The following is a 27,426-nucleotide window of genomic DNA, read 5'->3' as shown; positions in this document are numbered from 1 at the left end:
TTATGCACCAAAGGATTTCTCACTGAGCACAGGTGAAACGGAAATCTTACAGTACTGTTGCATGTGTATGTCATTTCTTGCTCAGCACTAAAGGTACCAGATGCTTTAAAGAGAGTATTGAATTTCATTGTGTAAAATGGTTATTTTTGCTGCAACCTCTTTCTAAAAAGGAGTCCTAAAGCACAAACAATGGAAGGAGATTCAAGAATTGATAAAAAATAAATTACTGTAAGCCTTCTGGTCCGAAATATGATCAAAATTTTGTAGAAAAAAGAGAAATGTGAAAACTTGAGACAGCTCCTTGCCATCATTCTTTGTTTCAGGCAATTCTGAATTTCTTAATCAAAAGTTATAACTACTCCCAAGTTAAAAGTTAAAATTATGTATTAATATGCTAGTTGTCATTCTGCAGTACATTGGTAATGCACACAATCACCCAATTTTGTTCTTTTTCTGGCAGTATTTATTATTAGTTACAGAGGTCACTATTTGATACTTTAAGGTGCCAATAATCAAAGAAGTCTTTAGTTGACTGCTTTTCAGAGCATATGCAAACATCCTGTCAGAGTAGATCAGAGTGTGCTTTTTCACTTGGATTCTGGATTAGGGTTGAAAATTGCTGTTTGGATTTTCATGGAGAAATTTAGATGTGTGTCAACCAGCATTGCCAGATCTTTTTCCCCCAGGGAAATTTGCCAGTCACTCATCTCAAAGAGTCCCAAGTGCAAGACCTGGAAACTCACAATGTTGAACCATGTATGGTTGGCCTTGGGCCATTGCTCCAGCCTGTCCAGATCCCTCTGTGGAGCCTTCCTGTCCTTCAGCAGATCAACACTCCTGCCCAGCTTGGTGACATCTGTAAACTGAATGATGATGTATTCCATTCCCTCATCTAGATCCTGCATAAAGAAAGATATTAAACAGGACTGGCCTCAATACTAAACCTTGGGGAACCCCACTAGTGATCGGCCAGTCTTTGGTTGTGACTCCGTTCACCTCTGCTCTCTGGGCCCGGCCACCCAGCCCATGTGTACCCGGAGAATAGTGCACCTGTCTAAGCCATGAGCAGCAAGTTCCTCCAGGAGAATGCTCTGGAAAATGATGTCAAAGTCTTTGCAAAGTTCTAGGTAGACAGTATTTACATGTTTAGCTTTGTCTAGCCACTCGGTTTGATTTGATTTTTTCATTCAGCTTTCCTTATCTGTTGCAGCCTGATAGATAAAAAATTCAACATCGATGCAGTGGTGATAAAGCTGTTGAGCAGCTCAACCTTGTACTGTTGCTGTCATTATATAAACTTAAACGGTTCTTTATACATTGTAATTTGTTTTCTTTTAAAGATTAGGTCCAGATGTATGTCCTTTGTTCTCTGGCTTAGTTGAATATTTGTGTGTGTGAAGAGTGCTTTCAAGTGCTCTTTTTTGCCTGAAGTGGTTGTAGTGATGCTGGTTGTCTTTAAACATTATGCTTGGGCATTTCTCAGCTTGTACATCTTGTTCCATATCCCAGACTAGACAGCAAATGCTTTTCACTCCATCTCACAGCTCTGTCTGACAGCTTGCATGATGCTTCTTCATTAGTTCTATGATTCCATTACTTGATTGGCAAAACTATAATAATTACTTTCAGGCCTTCATAGAATTACCTTATTCTAGGTTAGATAATCCTTTATATTATGAAGAGGATATGAAGATTAAGAACTATTATGAGAGGGTGAAAATTGACAAAACACCTACAGTGCTGATTTTCCACCTAACTCAGATGAATTTCTGCCTTGTGTGTTCTGTGTGGCAACTAGCTGTTACCTGCTGTTCATCTGTGAGGGCTATCAAGCTTAAATTCTCCTAAAATCTGAAGTATACAAAAGAATGAAAAAACTCCAAACCCAAACTAAAAATCCCATTTGTTAGCAGCTTGAAAGATGATGATTCATTATCAGAATTTTACACATTTTTATCTAATTGAAAATTCAGAAGCATGATGTTGGAGTACATAGTTCAGTATATTGTGTAGTTATCTAATAATTTTTCAGGCATTATTTGGTTACAATGTGGTGCAGTCAGAATAAACAGGATCCCAATGTTCCTATAGCAACAGAATGCTACTGTTTGTGAAACTGGATTATTGCAGGAGGTGTATCCACAACTCTGCTAGTAACCTGAGGATTTTAAAACAGTAAATTTAAAAATGAGAATTATGTTTCGTATTTCTGTAGGTAAAATTTGGTTTTAAAATTAAACCTTTTAAATATCTTTCCTGCAGCTCTGCACCACCTTCCAGCATAGACATAGTTTTTGGTTTAGTAAAAATACTAAATATATAAATTCTATGAATATTCCAGCTGTATAATAAAGAAACTGGTAGGATTTTCTGTAAGAAATATAGGGTATTTAGACACAAAATATGGGTTTTTTTATCAGCTTTCAGTTTCCATTTATTGCGAGCTACTTTTTTTTAACTAAATGAAAACATGTCATTTGAAGTGCTTATTTTGGTCCAACATAACGGCCTACTCTGTTATAGCTTCATTTCTTTCTAAATTTTCCTTCTAGATAATAGAGGTGATACAAAATAGTGTAGAAGTGTCAGCCTTATAGCTCTGAAGATCTTCTGCATATTTGGAAAATGTATTTCAGCTGTGTTTTTATAATAATGGAAACAGAAAGATAATGTTTCCATTACAGTAATCAGCTATGCATAAAAAAATTGGATAGGAAGATGTATAAAATGCCTTTAGAGAAATCCTGTTCTTTTAAGGAAACTGTATCTGTAGCATAGTTAACTTACACCTTTTGGAGAGTTTGGAAGTCCAGTAGTGTTAATAGCAATTCTACATACCAATCCCTAGAAAAGAAGTGTCACTTCTCTGAGAATCTTCAACCTGCTGCTGAGAAGTGGTTTTATATTAACCCTAAGCTCTTTATGTACTTGGAATGCTCTTAGAGAAGAGTTAATTAGAACTTTAATTAATGTATAACTTTCAGAGGTATTTTGCATTCCTCTTAATAAAAGTATTCTGTTGCATTGAATAAGAACAAAGGCACTCTCTTCTCTCTCGCTCCTCTGGGACAGTCTGTCTTAATGCTTCAGGACATTACTATTTCAGTAGTTACACTGTATAAAAATTGAACAATGGGTGAAACCTAATTATTTTTCTTAGGCCTTTGATATGATCTTATCCAGGTTCATTTTCTTATATTCTGTCCTAGTGAATTTTATTTTAAGTCAGACTTTCCTACCTTTTCAGGCTTCCTTAAATACTGTACTCAGGAGAAAAAAAAAACAACAAACCCTTTGTCTCCTCTTTATGTTTCTTCTATGTCATGTAACCACTACCATCAATACTATTGAGAAAAAGAAAGAATGAAAATCATGTCTCTTAGCGGCCTGTCCTGCCTCCCTTCCCAGCTGTTCTTGCTTATTTTCTTTTTCATTTCTTTCCTCTGTTTTGTACAGATATCATCTGATGCTGCTCAGCCTTTGGCATCTTCTCCTTCTCTGCAAGCTGCTGCTGAGAAGAGCAAAGCAGAGGTATATTGGTTTTGGGTGTAACACTTATCAGGTTACTGCATTGCACAAATGTTTGCATCTCTATAAAGTATTTCACTGAGGTAACTTGAGAGTTTGAATTGCTGTTAATACTTCACACAGTTGAAATACATTTCTCCTTTTGTCTTGGACTAAATTAGCTAAATTAGAAGACCCGCTACAACAGAAAAGTATGTGTGTGGTTGTTACTTCTTGGGGTTTATATGTCAAAATTCTGGTTCTCTTCTGATTTAGTGTCACAAAACTGTGGAAAACCCCTTAATTCCCAGCTCATGAGTGTGAGTGATACTGTCCTGTCTCATCAGAAAGAATTTCTGATATCTTTTTTGGTATTACTTACTTGTTCCAGATTCTAAATTATCAGTATTGTTCCAGCCATTTTGTTAATTGTCCTTGGAGATGAATATAGAATTAATTTGACTCATACTGGTTTTAATATCTCTTCTGGCTGGGATATGTGTGTGTGCTAACACATTTACTGTCTTTGAAAATCATAACAGACCAGCAAGTAGTAGATGAGGCATCATTTATATCAACTTTCAGTAAATGTCTCAATTTGCAACAATAATGAAATGCATATTTAGAATGTGAATATCCAGTGTTAGCTTCTTTTAGATACTTCACTCTAAATTGAGACTGTACAATATATGAAATAATTTAAGATGTGAACATAAACCAAGCCTTTTCTTTCTAAATGCAAAAAAATGAACAGAATTATAAATTATTTTAGTTCAGCTATATTTAAACATTAATTAAAATTTAAGTGTCAGTGTCATGGACTAAGGCCACGAGCCTTGTTGAATTTGTCATGTGTTTTAAGTTGTACCAGGAGTAGCAGCAGCCACTAAGAATGAACTTGCTTTTACTTTCTTATCTACCTCTGTTGGTGCATTCATATTTGAAAGTTCTTCTGTGTAACTAGTATGCCATGTTATTAGAAATGAAACTTGGAAAAAAATTTATAATCTTTGCTTGGAATTTAAGATCAGTATATAGTCAATTTAATTTTATTATCTTCATAGTGCTTTTTGACTGCTTTTGCAAGTAACAAAGCATTTGATTTGAAGTTCTGGCATGAATGCAACATCTGAGAAATGTGTTTATTTAGTCTGAATTCATTTTTATCTAATGGAACTGAGGCAGAAAGTTTGAATATTGAAATCAGGAAGTGTGAAGATGGAGGACTTGTGAGTTTTCAAGTCCACAGTGAAAATTAAATAAATGAAAATAAAGTTGCTGGGAATCAAGACTGTTTCTGTAGACTCTGTGAGGTGTAGAGGTAGAAACATAGGAGAACAGTTTATTTTAAGTCTTAATATATTCACTATTAAGCTTTCAGAGATTAGCTAAGGGCAACAAGAGGCATATATTTATATTTGGTCACCTTTACTGAGTGTTTGCCATTTGAAACTAGCTGCAAACCCTCCTTCTTCTTGAATCCTTGAAAAATAAATGTTTCCAGATACTTTTTACTCCAGAAGTGAGATTTCTTTGACAAAACATAATTTAAAAAATGTTGAAGTCAAACTGGAAATCAGGACATACTGAAAAAAATGCAAAAACTTTAACTCTGCTTTTCCTTAAACAGATTCAAGAAAATTTAAGGTACTGTGATTAAAGAGTACCTACATGACACTTCAAACAACCTTTCCTGGGAGGAAAGGAATAAAATCATAGCATTGTAGAGTCATAGAATGGTTTGAGTTGGAAAGGTCCTTAAAGATCATGTAGTTCTAATCCCCTGCTGTGAACAGGGGCACTATCCAGTAAACCAGGTTTCTCAAAACCCCATCCAACCTGATACTGAGCACTTCCAGGGATAGGGGATCCACAGCCTCCCTGGGCAATCTGTTCCAGTGCCTCACCATCCTCACATTAAAAAACATCTTCCTAGTACCTAATCTAAACCTGCTCTCTTTCAGTTTAAAGCCATTCTCCCCTTTTCCTGTCACTGTCCTGATAGAGTCCTTACCTGTTGTTTCTGAAGCCCCCCTTAGGTGCTACTATAGGAAGACTTCTATAAGGTGTCCCCAGAGTCTTCTTTCTTCTCCAGACTCATACAAGCCAAATTTTCTCAGCATGTCTTCAGAGAGAGGTGCTCCAGCCTCCAGTCATTTTTGTGGCCCTTCTCTGGGCTGCAGTTGGGCCCATGTCCTTCTGATGTTGGGGGCCCCAGCTGCAGAGAAAGGGTCTGTGAGAACAGAGTAGAGGAGGAGAATCATGTCCCTTGACCTGCTGGTCACACTTCCTTTGATGTAGTTGTCTTAAGTTTCCATGGGAGAAGAGATTATATTTATTTATATTTATTTAAATTATTCAACTTGAGAAGGTTTGAATGGGATATGGGAACAGAAAATGAAAGACATTGAAAAGTTGTTGCTCTGACAGTATAATTTGTGTGGATATTAGAATGCAGGTTGGTACTAGGGTCAGTGAAAAAGTAATGGAAGAAAGGCTGAGCTTCATTGAAAGGCGAGGCTATGCATTTGTAATCCCAGTTAAATAAGACTGCAAGTCTTGGGTTATTGTCTGAGGTCAAAATAAAATACTGCTCTATACTTGTCCCAGTTATACAAACATATCTGGAACACTTTGCAATACCACAGGTGAGATACAGAATTGACAAGGCAAGTTTGGACCACTGTGTTCATTTTTGTGTTCTTTTATTCAGTGAAAGTTGGTCTCTGTTTCTTTTCATCAAAACAGATCTTCCAAATTTCCCTGTTGGGGTTTCGTGACTGTGGTCATTGCTTTGCGTGGTTTGTAAGCAGGTGCTTGGTGTGGTAGTCTGATTTGCCAGAAGCTGAGTGTTCAGGTTAATGCCTGATGAAATAATTCACATGGGTTAGTTGGGACTTGAGTAGCCCCAATCCATCTGGCAAATATGGTGGAAGGTTTGAAAATGGATTACTGGAAGTTTTGAAGAATGTGTTACTTGGATCCCACTCTGCCTGGTCACCTCCAAAAAAATAACCCTAAACAAACAAAAACAACCAAAAATCACAAAACCTTCATCTGAGTGTTAGAACAATATTAAGTAGATAGCATGCTATAAAATTTTTTCGAAGCAATTGCTAACCTAAAAATTCTCCATCTTCTTCATGTTATTCCTTAAGGTGCTTCAGTCAGATAAGTCAGTAATTTGGCACATTTATTCATTAAAAATGAAAGTGAAAAAATTTCTGTAATGTCATTATGATGCATTCAAAGTAAAGGGATCTTTAGATATTCACGTTCTGGAATCACATAATGTCTCGTGACTCAATTGGCCTGTCAAATGGCCCACGGCAACTTTTTTTACATTCAGGAGTATTTTTTAGTACTACTAGATTAGCTTTTAAAAATTAGTACCTTTCTGCAGAAAGCAGCGTGCAATTTACCTTAGTCTAGTTCTTTGATTAAAGCAGCTGACATCCTCAATGACAGATGCTATCAGAGTTAACAGAGATGCTTACACTTGTAGATGATTTTTTTCTCTTTAGCTTAGCTTAGGAGAATCAATACTGGTTCTCTTTTCCTTCTGCTTATTAAGCAGAAAAGCAGATGAGCAGGTGAAAAAGTGAATTTCTTGAATTTAATCTAAAAGTCACAGTATTTTTAGTGTTAGTACTTGAGCAAAATGAGTCACTTCTGGAAGGAGGGCAGATAAAAGCATAAACTCTGATTTAAAAGGGAGTAACTGAAGATCTCTGTTTATAGTTTGTATGGCTGTAGACATTCAGTACGTTTGCAGATTGGGTACTAGCAAAATGATTTTTCTTTTTGCAGAAGGAAAAAGAAAAAAAGAAAGAAGATAAAAAGAGAGAGAGAGAATCAGAAAAACCAACAAAACAGTTAACAGCAGAAAAGGTAATAAGAGTTTCTTTTTTTCCAGTTATTTAAAAATGGCACATAGTATTAGATATGTTCAGAGATTTGGGGGGAAATAATGTGTGTGCATGTGTATATGAGCTGTAATCTGGTTAATCCACATAAATTGTTTGCTTGTGCTGTTGCTTGCATACGAAGTTTGGTTGGCCATACAGTGAAGAATGTGTTTAGGAGAAGAGGGAAATGGATTAAGCTTTATTAAAGTTTAGGCTCAGACCATAAATCTAACTAATGGCACAGCCTGTATGTGGATTGAACCCCCAACCTTGGTATTGGTGGCACTGTGCTCTGACCAGCTGAGTTAAAGCCTCAGGGTCATGGACCACTGCTATTCTTGCACAGAAAATTGTCAGTTTATCGAGGCCTGTATTATCATCTAAAACTGTCTTTGATAAATTAATCCATTTTAAACATAAATGTAAAATCTATAGAATTTAATTAGTAACTAAGTAACTTGAAAATTTGCAACTAAGATCATGTCACAAAACATGACAAGCAAACAACTTAAGGTGCTTCTTTCCATAGCTATGTTAAAGCATAAAGAGCAGCCTTAGCAATGTAGATACAATTGAAATTTCATGTGCACTTCTGCAGAGAGTTAATATTAAACAAAAATGAAATGGGTCCTTTTAGTATCAAATATATTAATTTCTTTTAATAAAGATGTCTGTCTGGTCTTGTGAATCCAGTAATATGTTCAGGTCTGAAGTGTGGTCTGCAGAATGCATTGGAGTCTCCATCTGTCAGTTTATTCCCCGATAGTGCTGTGTTACAATTATGAAAAATGTTGCGTGTTCACAGACTGTGATTGCAGATGTATTTCTAATTCACTTTTCAAATAGACATTTTTTTCATTTTACATAATAAAACAAGATACAAAAATATATACATGCATACTTGGAGGGGGAAAAAAAACCATCCCCAATACAAATATCATTTTTCCTCAATTAGAAAGCAAGATATGGAATGAGTTAGTGCAGAAGCAAATTTTATTATGACAATGTGTGACGCTTCACTGAGCTATTGTTACTGATATGGTATGAGGCTAAAGTAAGTTTATGGATGACAATAAATATAGTAGAATTGTTGATTACTGAAGCTTTATGGGGGTGTCCAGCCAAGTTAAATGTTTTATTTTGGTCCTTATAATAATATAGCTGTAGTTTGGAAATGTTAACTTTCTAGAGCCCAAAGATCTACCTTTGGAGTGGGAGAGAGGGTTTCACTTTGTAAGGTGAAACTTTGTTACGTGGCTGTGAATATTTGGTTAAGTGAGGGGAAGTGACAGCAGAGTATAGTTAGAGCTGGGGGATTATCCTACTACTTGAAATAAAAGACCAATTCTAATGCTACTGATTAGGTTTACATTTGAAATGTCATTAGGTTACCAGTTAATGATTAGTCAAATAAAAATAAGTATTTTGATTTTAAATGTTTGTACTACAAAATTTGGAATTTGGTAAATATATCCATGTTAGAGAACTGTGCTGTTGTACCAGCTGTAAAATGTTTGAAGTACTGCAGCATATTTTATTTCATTATTAATGTGTCAGCATTGACTGCTCAAATGGAACTCATCTGTGTGCCATCTTTTTAATTTAAGACATTCTTCAAGCTTGGGCTTTTAAAGGATCATTCATTCAAAATAAACTGCTTTCAGACCATAAACTTTATAAATTTTAAAAGTCTAGTTGCTTTCTGTAATCTGAATGAAAGAGAGCTGTATCATATATTTATTTCTGCTGGTCCTTGGTGAGGTAGAAAACAAAGGTTTTATTTTCATACATGGAATAATACATTGCTGCTTTTGCAGTGTAATTCTGTGTTAGGGAGCTGATAAACATTAGTATTTTAGTAATAATGATACACTTCACATCCAGGAAGAGACTGGATATAGGATCTTTTCAATATTGCCTCCTGAATAAGCAGGAGAGTGCAGGTATCTTGACCATAGTATTTATCATGTTTTCAGCGGCCACATCAAGGAGCAGATGGTTATTTTTCCATGGAGGAAAAAACAATATGAGAAGTCTGCACACTTCATATTTAAAGTCACTGGTTGCCTTTACTACAGACATGGTTTATCTCCAGTCAAGTTATTCCAGTCTTGGGAAATTAATGATTTGAAAATATGTCAGCAAGCAGTTGGCAGTTTTGTCACAATTCTGAGACCTCTTTTAGATTAAGGTAATTCAAGCAGTGTTTTAGCTATCCTACAGAAGAATCCTTAAAGATGGAAAACGTTGAGGTCTTAAACTGGTAAAAAGATGAATCTAGAGAAAACTTCAGATCTAATCTTAAGTGTCATGTACTCCTACAAGTCTTCAGTTCCTAGTGACTTCACAGAATCACAGAATAATGAGGTTGGAAGAGACCTCTAAGATCAAGTCCAACCTATGCCCTAACACCTCAATTAGACTATAGCACCAAATGCCGTGTTCAGTCTTTTTTTAAACACACCCAGAGATGCTACCACCTCTCTGGGAAGACAATTCCAGTACTTTATTATTCTTTTGGTGAATTTTTTTTTTTCCTAATATCCAACCTGTACCTTCCCTGATGTAGCTTGAGACTGTGTCCTCTTGTTCTGTCAGTTGCTGCCCAGTAAAAGAGACCAACCCCCATCTGTCTACAACCTCCCTTCAGGAAGCTGTAGAGAGCAGTAAGGTCACCTCTTAGCCTCCTCTTCTCCAGGCTAAAATTTTAGCTTTGATTTTATCTTTTGTTGAGATTAAATTTCTTAGCTCTTAAAACAAGATTATGCATCCTAAAAATTTAGAATGTTCACATTCAATTTTCATGTTCTCATCTCTGCTTCATAGAGCTGACTAATTTGCTCCTAAATCCATTTGAGAGTCTTTCTCTTGTCACTAACTAGGTTCTGTCACTAACTGATCCTTAGCTTTTAGCAAGCTAAATGTCTAGCATGATTTCTTTTGCATTTTCAAATATTACTGAAGGCTTCTAACATTGATATAGTGAGCTTACAATCCCAATATTACATTTATGTGTCAGGCAATTATGGCATAAAAGATACTTTGTTTATTATCATGCTTTGATAAACAAAGACCATCATCTTTTACCTTATTTAATAATAGTGAGTTTTCTTACTGAAATTGCTTTTCAGTAAAGAATCATCATGTGCTTCAAGTGGGTTTCAGGGGAAATATTTTTTTGTGAGCATTCACATTGGAAACTTCAGATGCAGTGTAGATTTTCCTCAAGATCAGAGAGATCTACTGCAGAATAGTGAGTAGCAATGATACTTGCTTAACTCTGTTTTTGTGGGCTGTTCACTTTGATGAGATTACTGGGTAATTTGTGATATAACACGATTTTACTATGTCAGCTACTGACTGAGTCTAGTCCAATGATTAACATTTTATTAGAAGCAGCCAACAACAAGATGTTCCACATCAGATTTGCAGAACTCTTAATAAAACACATGACATTGCCAAGCTACTGGCAGCCATAAGGTTTTTTTTAGTCCACCTGAAGAAAGTTAAGAAACTTGCATAAGTTACCCATGGTCTTTCCTCCCTCTCTGGCAAGGCTATTTCCACAATTGCAGATCTCAAGTTTCCTTAGTGCTTCTGCCTGAAAAAAAAAATTATCCTTACAATTACTTCAAAGAAACAGGAAAAATACTGCAAGTAAACTTCTGTAACAAAATTATTGTAATGTAGTTTTTCATGACATGAAAACTGGGCCAGGTTATTTGAAGCTGACATGTTCACTCAAAGCCCAGCTTGTTTGCAAGCAACAGAAGTGCAAATCTTTGGCAATATAACAAATGTGTTGAATTGCAAGAATAAATAATCAAACTGAGCTAATTGTGTACTTCTTAATGTTTCCTATGGGCCAATAGCAGCGTAGTAGCATAAGGCTGTCATGTAGTGAAAGCAAGTTTTACATGTTCAGCACAGACAGTTAAGGTTAAGAGATTTTAAATTGACTATAAAACTAAATCTCGTGTTGCATGAGTGCATTTATTAGTGGGGAGGGGAAGAAAGTCTGTAGGTTGGCCACCAGTCTTACATGTTTCATTGGTAGTTACATAAGAAAATCTTTAATTTGTAAGCAGGAAAAAACAGCTGACTTCTGCTAGCCATTTTTAAACTTCATTATCCTGCCTGCTCTTTCATCAGCAGCTGAGGAGCTTTCCCTTCTTATTAATTACACTTCTGCACAGCTGAAGGTAGTGATATTTCCTGGATCAGCCATGATTTTCTTTTTTTTTTTTTTCCCCTTTCTTTTCTACTAAGCTTAACAAGTTTTCGGTTCAGGAGGAGAGTAAACCACTAAACTCCTTTTTTATTTCTGGTGTCAGTAGAATTTTTGTTAATCCTTGAGTAAGTGGATGTGTTAAATTTAGAATTATTTGAAAAAAGAATATGCAGTATAAGTATTCTACATGTGCATGAGAGAGCTCTCAATGCCTCATTGAAGTTTCCTGAAATAAAGTTTAACTTGTGTAGATAGTTTAGGTAAAGTTTCTTCTTGGAGCACAGAGGAGCACTTCAGGTAAGCTCCACACTGTTCTTCATACAGCAGGTTGGAGCAGGCTCAGTGTGCACTCCATCTGCCTTGTACCTGTTTTCCACTGAAAGGGAGCACAGAAAAGTAGATGAGGTCTTTGGGGCTGAGCGATCAGGGACATGGCCAGTGTGTGAACTGGGAGACAGTGTGCCCCCAGGGTAAACAGGAGTGCAGCATGAGCTGAGGAATATTGTTCACCAGCAGTCAGAGAATATAAGGAATAATATTTCATTTAGTAAAGGCTTTGCACTACTTAGAACAAAGTTGGACTGATCTGTATGAATGACTTACTGAATTTCAGAGCAACCAGGACTGTTTAGTTATTCAAGATATATCTGTTATGTACTTCCACAGTACAATTCAAATAAAAAAGGCATCACTAGGTATGCTGCTCTGAGCCTCTGGAGTGCTCCCAGAATAAAGAAGAAGAAAATTGGTGTGCCTAAATGTTCAGATTTGTGTAGAGTTGAACTTTATATGTAGTCTAATTTTTAAATGAAGGGAATGTAATGTGCAACAGTGCTAGCAACCCCAAATTAAGCCAGAAGTTATTTGAAAAATTGTCCATGGAAAACTTGGTAAGTATTTCTAATATCCAAAATTAGAAAGTTCAGCTAAGTCCGTGACACTGAATGCTTTGGAAGTGTTTGGGTTCAGCACTGTGTAGCTTTCTCTGCTGTTTAGTTTAGAGGTTTCACAGGAGTTTAGTACTGTTATGAAAATATTGTGATGTTTTCTCTGTAAAATACTGCATTTTGAGGACTATCTAAGTTATGGAAGTAAGCCCCTTTAAGACAAGATTGTATTGTAGTGGGACAGTGAAGTTAAATGGTTAGAGTATAAAGAACAAATAACTTTTTTTCTTCACTAAGTATTTGTGCATTTGCAAACTCAACACTCAAAGATTTTTGATTAATATCAACACTCAAAGTTAAAGATTTTTTTTCATTCTGCTAAACCAGGATGATTAATGGTTCTGAAAGACTGCATCAGTTACACTTGATTAACTGAAGTTCAAAATGACACTGTGAGTTAGTTTGTTTTATTATATTCCATTTTGAATTTGAAACCGGTTCTTGCTTTTGTATAAAATTATTTCAAGTGACAGGAATGGGTCAGTTGGAGATCATTTTTCAATGGTAGTATATCAAATGCTGTTTTTCTTCCCCAAAATGAAGACTAAATTGGCAGATTAAACTTGGCAGTAACAGTGAGCTGCTGCCTCTCAGTCAGCTGGTACCAGGCAACACCAGATTGCCTGTATTAGAGGTACAGACATTGGTTTATTTGCCTTCAAAATGTACTGGAGAACCCTTCAAAAGTTGGGGGCAAGTCGTACTAGCAGCTTTTACCTTTGTATAGGAAAAACAATATCTCAAATACTTATTTAACCAAATAAGAAGAGATTAATGTGGCATGTTAGGATGGTGTTTATTTTCCCCCAAAGACACCTAAAACTCCCACAAATAGTCCAACCTGTTGGACTATTGAGGCAAAAGAAACTATCAGTCGCCCTTATTTCTCTAGGATGTAATTTTCTTATCCAAAATATTACAAGTTATCATCATAATTTTGTACGAGGAGAAATGAGTTTGACCAAATAGTGCTGTAATGTTCTTCACTTCTTTAGAACTGAGTAGTGCAGTAAGAATGCATGGAAGAAATGAAAGCCTGCAGAATATTTTGTGTCCACCTAAACACCAGTTTGGTGAAAGTGATCTGTTTAAGAGTTTGCTTTTAACTTGTAAGAATAAGTGAATTCACAAATATTGACCTGAATGATAATTTAAATACAGAATTCCATTATAAATAGTTTAAATGTTTTCTTTCTTTTGATACTGTGTTGTTGATAATTTGCTAAAGCACTTGAACAGTTGACAATAACATTTCTCTAGATATATTAGCATTATTTCCAAGTGATTTATTTTTAAAATATATTTTCTTATATTTATATAAAATGTAATAACTTTAAATTGTAATTTTAAAAAATCATGTATATCCTGGAAACAGAAAAATAGAAACCTGTTTTGCTCTCCGATTGAATATATAGTCCTATTTATATTCTGAGTCCTAGTTTTCATAATTTCAGACTAAGCAGATAAGAATTAAAGCTCAGGATTTAGGAGTATGTGATAAGACATAGGGCAACCTGTTTCCCTGCCTCCTGCCCCCACAATGGGTGAAGAGTTTTAAGGCTTCTTGTTCTCTCAGTCTGCATTTTACAGTCTGTGGACCTCTCCCAGCCTGGTTTTACATTTCTAATCATACCTTCTTAGTCTTACGGAAGAGATCAGATTTTTTTGGGTTCTTTGGTTGTTTTGAATGCTAATCTGGCGCAAAGCAAATCAAATTAGATTCTTCCTGAAACTGTGCTATTCATTCCTTTTGCAGGTAACAAAGGACTTATCTGTTTGAGGATTGCCATGAAAAATAGTCTTACTTAATGGAATTAATCTGTCATGGCTCTTATTTCGTATTTGCAGTTGTAGACAAAGAAATTAAGAAACAGATATTGCAGGTAGAAGCAATGAAAGAAACTCCTTTTTTGTCAGGAAAAAAAAAGTTTTTATCTTTTTGATGTTGGAAAAGGAGTCAGTGTTCAGGAAGGTTATCACTTTTTTCTTCAGCCATGTGTGTTTGCTGTATCAACTTGATCCTCTCAACTCTGGTCTTGCAGAAGAACAGTATTTTAATGTAATTTTTAAAAATTCTGTGCAAGTAGAATCTAAAAACAATGCGAAAAAGCTTGAGTAGGGCTGCTTTGGTTAAATCTGCTTTTGTTTAACTTGCCAAACTGCTTTTAACAGAAAACTGTTTTAAGTTTGCTTAGTTTTAATTGATCGTCTGTTACACTTTTGCTTCATGCAGGTTCAAAACATAATACTGCCTTGGGTTTCTGTTGTTAATACTTATTAATGAATGGCATTTTCAGCTTGTGATAAGCTTCATCATTTTTCCTGGTAACTTTGAGACAATTAAGACAATGTTACATATGCTTATTTGTATATTGAACAAAATTATGTGGACACATTTAAACAAGCATGTCCTAAATCAGCCTTATTCATGGTTTGATGCTGTCTTTAGAAAAAAGATGTTCTGAGAAATTTGAAACCACAGGACCATGCATGATAAAAACTGCAAATATACAATCTCATGTAAAAAGTTTTATAAAAATTACAGTACTACTTAGATTGTGTACAGTCAATCAAATGTGCCAGAACAAAATGGATGCATTTACCTAAGTCATACTGATACATGGAACTGAATGTAAAGAAGGATAAGGATTAGATAAGATGAATCTGATAAGAGGAAAAATACTTTAATTTAAATAATGTCACTCAAAATAATAAGCTTATCTTGTTTTGAATAATCAGTTACCTTTGTTTTCCTAAATAATGCAAGTACTGGAGCATGGGCAAAGCAATCAAGTGCTTTTGTGTGCTCTCTTTCATTTTGCCATGCTTAAGATAGAACATGCTTAATCTCACTTGCTAATGGTGTGTGACCATCAAGATAGGGCAATGGCGTAGTGGGAAATCCTGTTAGAAGTGCAAATCTCACTGAAGAGTAAAGACACTGACTTATTTTTCATAAAAAATTATTTTAGGTGTCACTGGCAGTATTAAATTTCCAACATGAGTTTAAGCTTTAAATGGATGATGATGATGATGATGATAATAATAATATGCCATAAGATATTTTAGCAATCTTCCGGTGTCATGCAACAACTTTGTGTGTCTTCCAGCTTAAATTTGTAGTTGACATAGGTGTTGATTGTGTGTCTTTTTGCTAAAAAGAATATTTCTTCGGACTGTTGAATTTATTGCATTTTGGTAGTTGCTTTTGGCACTAGAGCAGTTGTGTGGAACCTTTGATGACTCTGGCATTCATACTGCTGCATAATTACGTCTTCACAAAGTTAACTCAAAGGTAGTTGGAAAATAGCACTGTAGCTGTGGTAGATGTAGAAGCAGGGTCTTTCAATACAATATGAAGGAAGTGTACAAGTTTTTCACACTAGATAATTTCGTCAGATGAAAAGTTATCAGTTGCCTAGTTTTTCAAATAATCGGCAGCTCTTTAGTGATAATACCTTACATAATATCAGTCAGAAATGTTAACCTGTCTGCAGTGAATTACCTCTTGGCTCTGTTGAGAAAAGAATTGCAACTGCACAAGCTTGTGTTTCAGTTTTACTTGAGATTTTTCTTTTATGAAATAGGTACCTGAAGTTAAAAGAAAATGGGGCAGTTCTGAGGTTGGTCCCATGGCATGCCACTGTACTGTTGTAAAATAAATATGAACTGCCTCTCTGCTCAGCAAGTATTGTCTCTCAACTTGAGAATATTGTACTTCATGTCAGAGTAAGGTACTGCAGGCTTATCTGCTTGGCAGAAAGTGTATTTTACACAGCATAGTAACAAGGGTGACTTCTGTTCAAGAGAAAATACAGGATTTTTTTTTTTTTTTGTCTTACCTATTTAACCCTCAGTTTGTACATGGTAAGTAGATATCAGTGTATCTTTTTCTTTGGTTTAAAAGTGGATTATTTTTGTTTAAATTAAACACATTGGGCTGAATCTTAGCATAAATGTAGAAATGGATGATGGAACAAATGAATCAGAGGCCTTGTAATATCACTCTGAAGGGCCAGTTTAAAAACTTTGGTGTCTTTGAAGCTGTGAAGATAAAAGCTGTAAAAGGCTTTTACATTTTGTAAGGATGATTTAAGTATTCTATTTGAGAATATACAGAAATTTCATACAGGTTCATATTTAAACTGGAGTTTTAGAAGCAGAAAGAAGCGTGACTCATTCCCACTTGAGATGGAGGCTGCAGTGCTTATTGATAGTTCATGTTAAAGATTATGATGGTATGGAAAATGAAGACGAAGAAAATGGTGCTTGCCCAAGTAAAGAGAAATCTATTTTGGTATTGCATATGATCAGTTAAAATTACTTAGCCTTTAAAGTAATTGTTTCAAAGTGATTAACTTTGAAATGAGAGCAAAATTGAGGAAAAATACCCTGACTGGCTGAAGAAATTAATGTAGCTAATGATGCATAAGTATTTGTTAAACATCTCTCCCTCTCACTAAGTTCTGCATTTGTGAAACAGATTTATGTATATGTACATGAGGGTGATAAGTACCCATCAGCTCTCTCCTAACTTCTCTAGTAGTTCAGGAAAGCAACAAGCTGATACAGAAGTAAGAAAAATAAACCTGTGGGGCTATTTCAGTCTTGTTAGCTGTCATGGGAAGGACTGAATTTCTGTGGAGCTAATTGAGAGGCTTTTTCAAATGTATATCTAGAAAAATAGTATAGTATGCTTAGACTTCATACTATAAATACTTTATAAAGTATTGTAGTATACTGTTTGTGATGATAGAAATGATACCCGCACTGAGTATGAGTCCAACATTCTGAGTAAAATGTTCTAACTCAGAGGTTGTTTCTAGGAAATGCTATGCAGTGTGATGTTGTAAGACTGACTAAAACATGAAGACTGTAAGAAGCAGATGAACAACCACGGAGGGTGGGGTAATCTAATCAGTAAAAAGAGAGCCAGTGATCTGCTTCTAGTACATCCAAGGAAAGTAATGAGGTGGGTCAAAGAAAAAGATTCCTTCCCAGGAATACCAGGCAATTGAGGGGTGATTGCATAATAGGGTATAGGACTTGTGGGATGCAGAGAGACTAGAGTTTGGGGATGGGGCAGAATATTGCACACAGCTTATTACGGGATGTTTAGGTGACACAGACCAAACGAGAATACAGAAATCAATGTGGATTGGGGTGTAACAAGCTTGAGGAAGCAGGGGGGACGTGGATAAAAAGGGGCAGTCACATATGTGCTGGTAGTTGGGCAGGTTGCTGGGCAGTAGGGTTGTCTGAGCCTTCACTTGGTCTCTGCAGGCTATTCTGTATTCTTGCCAAATGCTATTTGTAACTACTGAGCCTGTGTGCATTCTCTGCTGTGCTTGTGTGTGAACACTTGCAAACTTCAAGTTCAGCTACTGGACAAGTAGGGTAAGAGGCTGGTGCTGGACACTGGAAAGAGGCTGCAGGCCTGAGGAATTTGAGGGTCAGCACCTGCAGAGACCATTATCTAGAAGCCAGCTATTTGCAAAGGCAGCATGTGTAACACCAGCTGCCAGAGACAAACATACTGTGATCACACCTGATGTGTGTTAACAGGTAGTCCATTTCACACTGGACTATGCAGTGATTAAGATACAAGCACCTGGAAAGTTCTAAGGTATGAGCTGATGGCTAGCTAAGGGTGTAGGGGGTCTTGATACTGAATGAAGTTTCACATAAAAAAAACATAAAAGCATTTCTGTTATAATTAACAAAAATTCTGGGAAGCATACCTGCATGAACAGGGATGGAAAGCATTTCTTTGTTTTTTTACTGTGAGCTCAATGAGGTACCATGTCTGAAACAGCTCATTCTTATGTGGAAATATATGAAAAAGGAATTACAAATAAATGCCCTTTAGTTCTGATGGGGTACAATGATGTTATATTATCTATCACTTGAAAAGTTTTTGAAAGGAAAGTTATAAAAGAAAATTGTTCCATGAGGAACTGGAACTAATATAGCTGCATTATTATAATCTTGCTAAGGCTAATGAGCACAATAGAAATCAAGAAGAAATGTGTAAGCTGAGTTCATATAAACATAATATTTTATTTGGAAACTAAAGGTGTATTTAAAATAGCTTACAAAGTTACAAACCATGTTTATTGCATTTCACAGCTTGCAAACTGAGATGCATTAAAATACTTTGACCCTAACCCAATGTATAGATCTCATAACGGGACACTGGATTAGATGGATCTTTCAAGATTTTATGCTTCTTAGTGATTTCATCTATAAGATGCAAACCCCAGGTTTTATTGGATTAAAAGCAGAATTCTTCCATTTTATCTAAATCAAGTTCCATGACAAGATAATACAAAATAGGAAAAGTGTTGATAAACAGCTTTTTCTCTGCGTTTTATGTCCTTGTAAACAGGTCCTTGCTTTTGGGCTCAAATGCAGTAATTTCAAAGATTTACAGCTGCAGGAAACTCTGCTCAAGTCTTTGCCCCCAGAATCTGTAAAACATGAATACCTCTGCACTCAGACTGTGTGCCTCTCCTGTTCTGCAGTCTTTCCATCCCTAGCTCAGCTTCAAGTTGCTACGTCTTGTGACCATTACCTAGGAATCATTTTGCTGTCTTTTGGTGCTTTTATCAAGTATCCAACTTAGGAAAAAGAGCTTTTCCTCTTTTTTTCAGACCCTATTCTGAGCTTTTCCATTTTAAGAACTATATATATTTGAATCTGAATGTACAGAACTATTGTTTCAAATGTGGTTGTTATTATATAGATTTCATGCATGAATAAAAGAATAAGGATTTATCTCTGATACTTTTCTCTAGTCTCAGAAGCAAGTATAAAAAGAAAGCCAACTTAATTGTAGGAAATAGTACTTCTACATGGGTTCATGTGTCATTTTGAGCAAGGTAAAAGGGCCTCTGAGATTTCTGATGCATTAGAAAGGAGCTAAAGCAATTCAGCTAAGTACAAGACATAAAAGGTTTTAAGCCTTCTTGGAATATATTGACTAAAGTAAATGAGATCTGAGCTAACATTTTAAATTTCAGTTAAAATACAATGTTAGTACTGCTTGTTCAATAAGTAAGAACAAAGGAATAGTCTTAATCCATTTTCATGGAAATGATTAGTGTATTATCCTAGACCCATCTAAAATCATATTAATGGAATAAGATTATAGTGCAAGGTCTGTCATTTCTGCCATGAAGTTTTTAATTCAAATTACTAAAGATATAATGGATTTTACATAATCTTGCTCAAGTATCTTGCTCTAGCTGTGAAAATCTAATGAAATCCACATACCCAGGTTTTTTAAAGTGAAAATAACAATCAAGGACTGCTTTAAAAATTTTTCTTTTGGTTATGTATTTTGGCTGAAGGACCTTCATGTATACAGAATCATATTTAGCAACAACAAAAGGCAATTTTTTTTTGTTTGCTTACTTAGTGTGAATGCCTTAAATAGGCTTACCCAGGTGAAAGTAGTTCAGTGTCTGTGAGTGATTAACTGAAATAATCACAATAGACTCTAAAATAATCAATTAACAGTTTTCCCTTGTCTTGGCTCTTTGGTTCAAGATAATTCTAGTTTGATAAATAAGAATTATGGTTTTTTTTGTTGTTGCTGACATGCAGGTTTTTCTCTTGATTAGATATGCATCAGAGTTTGATTGCAGAGTTGCTGTAGTCTATGCCACTTCACAATGATACCAACATAGTTTTAATGGTCTCAATATAGTACATCAGTTTTCTAGCTTTTTTGCTAGTTAGGCAAAATAGGAGTTCATCGCTTGTTAAAAGTATTGTCAGTTCTGAAGAGTTAGTCTGATTTCTAAATTTCTGTATCTTTAGTTGCAAATCTGAAGAAACAAGTCCTGGTATTTTACAGGAGCATAAACAATATAACACTTTTCATCTTTAATGCCATTTAAATAAAATATTATTAAAATATTAATTTTTACTTATTTTCAGGTCAGGTATGAAAGCTATAAAAGTATTCTTTAAAAATTCTAGCATGTGCCTACATGGGTAATGCTGTAAATCAATATGGACTAAACTTTTTAGAGCTTGTCAGGAAAAATAATATCTAGAAACCTATGGGAAGATATAGTAAATTACTAACATTATTTTCTCTTACGGCAATTCTCAAATGTTTATGCTCCCCTGCAAATTTTATTGCAAGCAGGTAATGAAGAGGGAGGGATCCAATTGCTTTATGCACAGGGCATACAATTCCTATGTATTAAGAGCAAAGGAGAGCTTTTGTTCAGTAACCATAGAGGTGTATATGAGCTCTAGTGAGTAAACTGGAAACTGCTTTTAAGTAAGTTAGAAATGCTTTTCACAAAATTATTTGATGTATCTTCACCTTTCATAAGGCTTCTTGTAGTTAAGGTGAGGAATATGACTTAGAAATACAATGGTAATCAGATGCATTTTAAACAGACTGAGTTCTAGATTTGTATGAATTTTTCATTAAAGTGGAAAATTGAGGAAAAAAATGTGAAGGAAAATGGGAGCAGATAAGTAGACTGGACAGCTGATGAATCAGATTTTTGACAGTGACTGATGTCTTGCTTGAAGGTAGAAGAGATTTTTAGATTAGTAACTTATGACTGCTCTGACTGAAGTGTTTTTCTACTTTAGAGATATTACTCATGTGGCTTATGTCCTGCACTATGTATGCTACCCCTTTAAATGCTCTCACATAGTGTAAATGAGAATAAGGTCAATGATAATCCTAAATGCTGGTGTTGAAATCTGCTAGATTATTTACATTATCATCTTGCAGTAGTGAATTTGGCAAAATTCTGCTTGTTTTTAAAGTATTTGGTGTGGTTTACATTTTTACTGAATGTCATATCTTTTAGAACTGTTAAACCCTTAACATCTGTACATATGATGATAACTCGCATTAGGTTACAGAAACAGAAAATGGAAACTTGACTCTCCCTTTTATAAAGAAAAATAATCATAGTATTTTCACTGTGTGCTGGCACTTCTGCACCAGACCTTACGAAAAAGGTTTGTTCACAGTTGTAAATTCCAGTGCAAAATGCCCTCAGCTGCCTGTCCGAGGAGAGAATTCTGGGGAACAGGGATGTGCAGAAGAGTGGCTCATGGATTTAGACCATAGGCCCTAGAGTGTATGATCATATTAAACAATGTTCTGAAAGGATACCAGTGTCCTTACTTACTTAACAAACTTGTATTATTTTCCTATTTTACTACAATAGTAATTAAAAAAAGGCAGTCGGTTTAACTGCAGAGCCATATATTTGATGCTAGATCTGAATATTCTTACTGTTTATCATAAAAAATGTAACACTTGCCAGAACACCTGTATGTTGTCTGATCTGTCAACCAAGCAAGCAGGTGTAAAGCTTTCTACTTGCCTCTTGTCTTTCCCTGCCCATCTTCTGCACCTAATAGCCAGGACAAGCTTGTTTTGCATTAAGGGAGCTTTGGTTGCAGGAGCTGTAGACCTCATGGCATTGTGTTACGTATGTGAATTTAACAAGTGTGTAACAGCCAGTCATAGTGGTACTGACCCCCCTTTTTGTCTTGCCCATATGTCCCCTGTAGGCAACATCCTATGTGCTGTACTATAATCTTTGTACAGTTGAAGAAGGAGAATTGACTTGGCAATGCTTTCATTTTTTTTTTCTTTTTTTTTTTTTTCTTTTTTTTTTTTTTTTTTTTCTGGGGCAGAATGAATTACTCATTTAATGGTTATCTCCAAAAATAGCTGGCTGAAGAAAATTTGATGAAATACCCCACTGGCTTCCTACAGAATGTGATTTATGCTTCAGGTGTTACTCAATTTTCTTCACAATCCCATCTCCTGCAGCCTTGCAGTTCAAGTTTTTGTGAGAAAGCATTGCTGCCCATTTCAGAGACTTAGAGTTTACCTTTGGATGAGTCAACTGCAAAACTGTAATACTCAGATTCAGATCTTTGAGGCTTGTGTACACTGAGCTTCGATGGGAAAACTGTAGTTTGCTGGATGAGGTTTGTGTATAGGTTAATTCACTTGACTCATATGCTCCTTGCATCTGTTTGATAAAGTCTATAGAGTACCAGAAAAAGGGAAGAGAAGGTTGTGAAGAAAATCTACCAGAAAGGAAGTACTGGTGACTTTTAAGTTTATATGTATGTCTCTGTGTGTGTGTATATGAATGTACTTAACGAGGTGCTTGGAGATTGGCTGGCTTAAGTTAGCAAAACAAGAGGTATGATTGTGCAAAGCTAGTAAAACTAAAATGATACAGTTATCAAAGTATCACCACTCAGCAACAAAACACCAGTATGTTACCAACAGTGTGTGTTGTAGCCACAAATCCAAAGTATAGCGTTTTGAAGGATGTGAGTTCCATCCCAGCCATAAAAGTAATTAGTTTGAAAAACATACAGTAAAAAAGCCTATCAGTACCCTTGCCCTCATCAAAGAAACATCTTTATTCACTAATAATTGCTTTAGAGTAACATACAAGAAAGAGAAACAAGTCTGTAAACAATCAACTCTAGAACTTGAGGTGTGAATAAAATACTTAACACTGTTACTTGCTGATTTATTTGGTTTCATTTAACTCAAGAAAAGTATTTTACATAAATTAAATTGAACTAGAATGGTGTAACTAGTAGTATATTGAGAGCAATACATTGTGAGAGCTCAAAGGACAACACTGATTTCTGTAAAATGGCACTTTCCTTTCTTAATTTGAAGCCTAGTAGCGACTTTTTTTTTTTTTTTTTGTTGTTGGCCTAACCTGGTGTTCTTACCCATTTTTTCATATAACTTCTGTTGTTGTACAAAATTAGTAAAGAAAGAATAAAGGAGGGTGACACAGTAAGGCAAAACTTTCTCATGGAAATGGAATGGAAAACTTTCTGATTCTGTGTGGATTGGGAAGGTTCTGACAATGGTGTTCTTTTCATCTTTAAGGATGAAGCCACAACTGAATCAGAATAAACCTCAAAACTTTAGTATAAAGATTTTCATAGCTTTTCCATCAAAACCTGATAGACTGGAAATTACCTTAATGTCTTAGAGCTGATGTTGGATAAATGAACAAGATTGATTAACCCTGGCATTTTCTAATGGTAGGGAAATCAGCAAGATTAATTAAATAGACAATATCTCTGTGAATTACAAGATGACTGACTTGTGCAGCTTCCACTAATGAAGGCATCATCTCAGTGTGATATTAAAGTAGGCTTGTCCACTTGGTTGTGTTAAAATCAGATAAGTTAGAGGTGACCTGGTCTTCTCCACTGTTGCCTGCTTTTGGATTTTGTTTGTGATGGTTTTTTAGCACAGATTCCTATAGTTGGCCAAGGTGTACTGTGGAGGTATATGGAGATTACCAGCATATAAATTTTTATTCAGTAATTTCAAGCCAGTTGATTTACAGTTACAGTGTGGGGGAAATTAGGTGACGGTCCAAATACTCATTTCTGCATTTCCATTTTAATTGAATAGGAAAGTGATGCTGCTTCTTATGTGTAGGCATAATTTCTTAGTTGTTTGTTTTGGTAGAGGTAGAGTGATGAAGATTTCACAAATATTTTTAAATATTTACTTTTTAGATACTGAAAGATGATTAATCTTGTTGTGTGAGGACTACTTACAGATGTGGTATTAGCACCATACTGTCACATTATTGTTTTGTAGATGTTCAGCAGACAGGATTATGATTTGGTTAAAAAACTGGGAGTCATTCATCACTGGATACTAAGAATCAAATGAGAGGAGGAGCATTAATAGGGAATTGTTTCCTTGATTGCACATTTATCAGTTATCAATGCCATCAAAAAACTTATTGAAGTAAAGGAAGACACCCTGTGATGCTCCACCCTTGTCTGCCAAGCCAGTCACGACACTGTTAAAATTAGTGTTGGTTTGGTCAAGCATGGCTTTCTCTTGATGAAGCCATGCTGATTTCTTCCATTAACATTCTTGTCCTTTAGGTGCCTGGAATTGGTTTCCAAGTTAGTTGTTCCATTGCCTTCCTTGGTATTGAGGTAAGACTGAGCAACCAGTTGTTCCCTGGGTCTTGCTTTTTGCCCCTAAAGAAAGGATTGGCAGAAGAGCTTAAGAAGAGTGGGAGGTTAAAAGGACTGCATTGAAAAATAAAACAATGAAACATTATTGTATCCCAGTTACCTGTCATCGTCATCTACAGGATTGCAAAAATTTATAGTGCCTATACTGGATCTGAGTAATGAGTGTGTCCCTATTCCTGTACTGAAAATATGTGCTTTATAGGTGAAAATACTTGTAAGAGGTTACAAGGTTAATTCTTTATTTGCCTCCTTAATTTGGCCAAAGTATCTAATACCTGCTGATAGAGGGGTAGTTAATTTAGGTTTTGTGGTTATTTTCATAAGAAGGACTCAAGTTTTTTAGGTAAAAAATACCAAATCATACTAGAAAATATGCTGATCATATGGAAAATATGAAAGAATTAACTTCCTAGAAGCTTGTTTTGGCTTCGGTTCCTTTCAATGATACTTGCAAACAAACTGTTTTCAGTAATCTCAGAATAATTGAAGGCAGTGGACATTGCTTGCTTTCAGTAGATCTCCAACATGAGAAGAACCCTGAAGGGTAATGTAGTGCCTATTAGTGACAACTGTGAGAAATGGCCATGTAAGACCTGCATATCAAAGATGTATTGATGTTCTGCTGTTTGCAAGGACAGTATTTCAGAAGAATGTACCAGCAGCATAAAAATTATTTTGAATGAGAAGCTGTTAATAAATGACCTGAAGTAAATACATCTAGAAATTGCTATAACCATGTACTTTATTCACTAAACCCACATACATTACTAAGACAATCTTGAATGTCATTAAAAAATAGTAGCCCCAGTAACCTTGAAGGCTCCATTTGAAAATAAATGCACAAAATTGCGTACCTGTTCCTTCTACTTGCCTTTTTCCTATCAGATTCTTAATGCTATTTTTAGTTCACTTAATGCTGCTTAGTCTCCTGTTTTTAAGTGGTCTTATTCCAAAGGACATAACAAGGAATAGGTTATCTATTATGAGTGTACTGGTGTCGATACTTAAAAATAATTGCTGTGGGATTCAAGGAGACTAACTAGTAATAGAAACTGAGATGAATCTTAGTGCAGCAAGACTCCTAAGCATTCATCATGCTACCTTGCATCTCTAAAAAATGTGGTATTTTTTAGATAGAACACAACACTAAATTAAACAGTAAGTTTAAGGAATGTTATGCAGGTGTTTTTCTTGTTGCACACTTCCGTGCTGAGTGCAGTACTTAATATCTTGAAAGGCTACTCTCTACACAAAGCTTAGTCATGAATGATCCTACTGGGGCAAAACTGCTAAAAGGAAATTAAACATCACGTTTCTTTTTCTGATGTGAAGCAAAACTTTCTAGTGACTCTAGTGTGGCTTCCTTTCTGTTCTTGTCCAAAAGTTTCAATACCTTGTTTATGCCAGAATTATATGTGCCGGAAGAGACCTCTTCATGTTCTCTCCTCAACCCAGAAATACAGCATGATCTCTGCTACAGAGCACTGAAGTAAGCCATTGCTTTCTGTTATATCTACTCCGGGTGGACCACAGTGCCAGAATCTATGGGACTGAACAGAGAACAAGACTCTCAAGAAGCAGCATGTTAGTGAGGGTCATTTAGGTATTCTTAAGAGTAATTGTGCGTATGCAAGTTTTTTGTTTTAACTCATCCCACTGGTGCCTTACCTAGTTTATGCCTAAGTGCAGATGACTTTAGAGAAGTCCCTGTTGATCTGTGAATCATGGCAGACCTTAAGCACCAAACAAATGTCTTCTGAATCTGCACAAGAGCCCTTCTATGTGCCATGAAGCATCTTAAACAGAAATAAAGGCATAACAAATTACAGAATTGATTGAAATCTCAGACAGGAACATCGCAAATTCCAGGAAATGGTGTTTGTTATGGTGAGAGAATGTGGGAACAAAATAATTTGGCAGGTAAAATTAAAGAGGAAGATCTTTTGTTCCAGATAGCTGCTGAATATTGCTTTATGTGTCTGCTGTTATACAGATGAATTATTGGTAAATGTTAGGTGACTAATGTGTTTTTTCATTTTCCAGAGTGAAGGTTAGAATATTGGTGAAAACTTTGTAGCTGCTAAGATATTGAGTAGTGCTAAAAGGAGAAAATCTTCACCAAGGAAACAAAAGCAGTATTTTAATGGCTAGAAATATTTGATGTACTGATGACCTTGAAAATAATTTTGCAGCTTTTCTTAAAGTAATTAACTATGAAGTAACCTTAAAATCTAGTAGTTTATATACTGGCAAGGGGAGCAAAATGGGACAGAAACTTTTGATGGGGAAATAATAGTTACAATATTGGAAAAGGGCATCTTAAGGGGTGATATTTTTAATAGAAATTAATATTTTTATACCTTGTATCTTCATTGCTTTTCTTATTTAGAGAGTGATGAAACAGAAATATGAGTTTAATATGTATTGAAAATGCTTATTTGACAAAGCAGAGTAAGTAGATTATTCCTCCCATATTTTTAAATGTTTTGTTTAGATAATGAGATTAATTTGCCACAGTACTAAGTACCAAATAAAAGAAAGTGGTATTTGAACTTTCTCTCTTTAGTTCTTATTAATGTATGCAGAAGTGTTTGACTTCTGTGAAAAGTTTACATTCAAAGCTAACCTGTCAAGCTTTAAATACTTTCAAACTTACAGTTTTAGGTAGTTATCAGAAATCTATTACAGTGTCATGAAAATTTGCACATTTAATATAATTCTAACAGTTTTTCTTTTCAGTTGAAATAAATCATTCTATATTCATAAATTTTAAGCTGTTTAAGCAAAAGAATAA

General features: G+C 35.4%; 1 protein-coding gene across 3 annotated transcripts in view; it reads left to right on the top strand.

Annotated features, from left to right (window-relative positions):
- The window catches only part of SMAP1 (small ArfGAP 1), a 91,665-nt gene that overhangs the window by 40,131 nt on the left and 24,108 nt on the right, over positions 1 to 27,426 (top strand). For 2 of the 3 annotated variants that reach the window (XM_077782348.1, XM_031504418.2), the window contains exons 5-6: positions 3,457 to 3,531; positions 7,318 to 7,398. In XM_077782348.1, the coding sequence (XP_077638474.1) occupies positions 3,457 to 3,531; positions 7,318 to 7,398 (156 nt within the window). The remainder of the gene's footprint in view (positions 1 to 3,456; positions 3,532 to 7,317; positions 7,399 to 27,426) is intronic. The other variant, XM_077782349.1, reaches the window with a different exon arrangement.

The sequence above is a fragment of the Lonchura striata genome, chromosome 3 (assembly GCF_046129695.1).
Source record: "Lonchura striata isolate bLonStr1 chromosome 3, bLonStr1.mat, whole genome shotgun sequence".
Lineage (NCBI taxonomy): Eukaryota > Metazoa > Chordata > Aves > Passeriformes > Estrildidae > Lonchura > Lonchura striata.
This window is presented reverse-complemented; position numbering and strand designations above follow the sequence as displayed.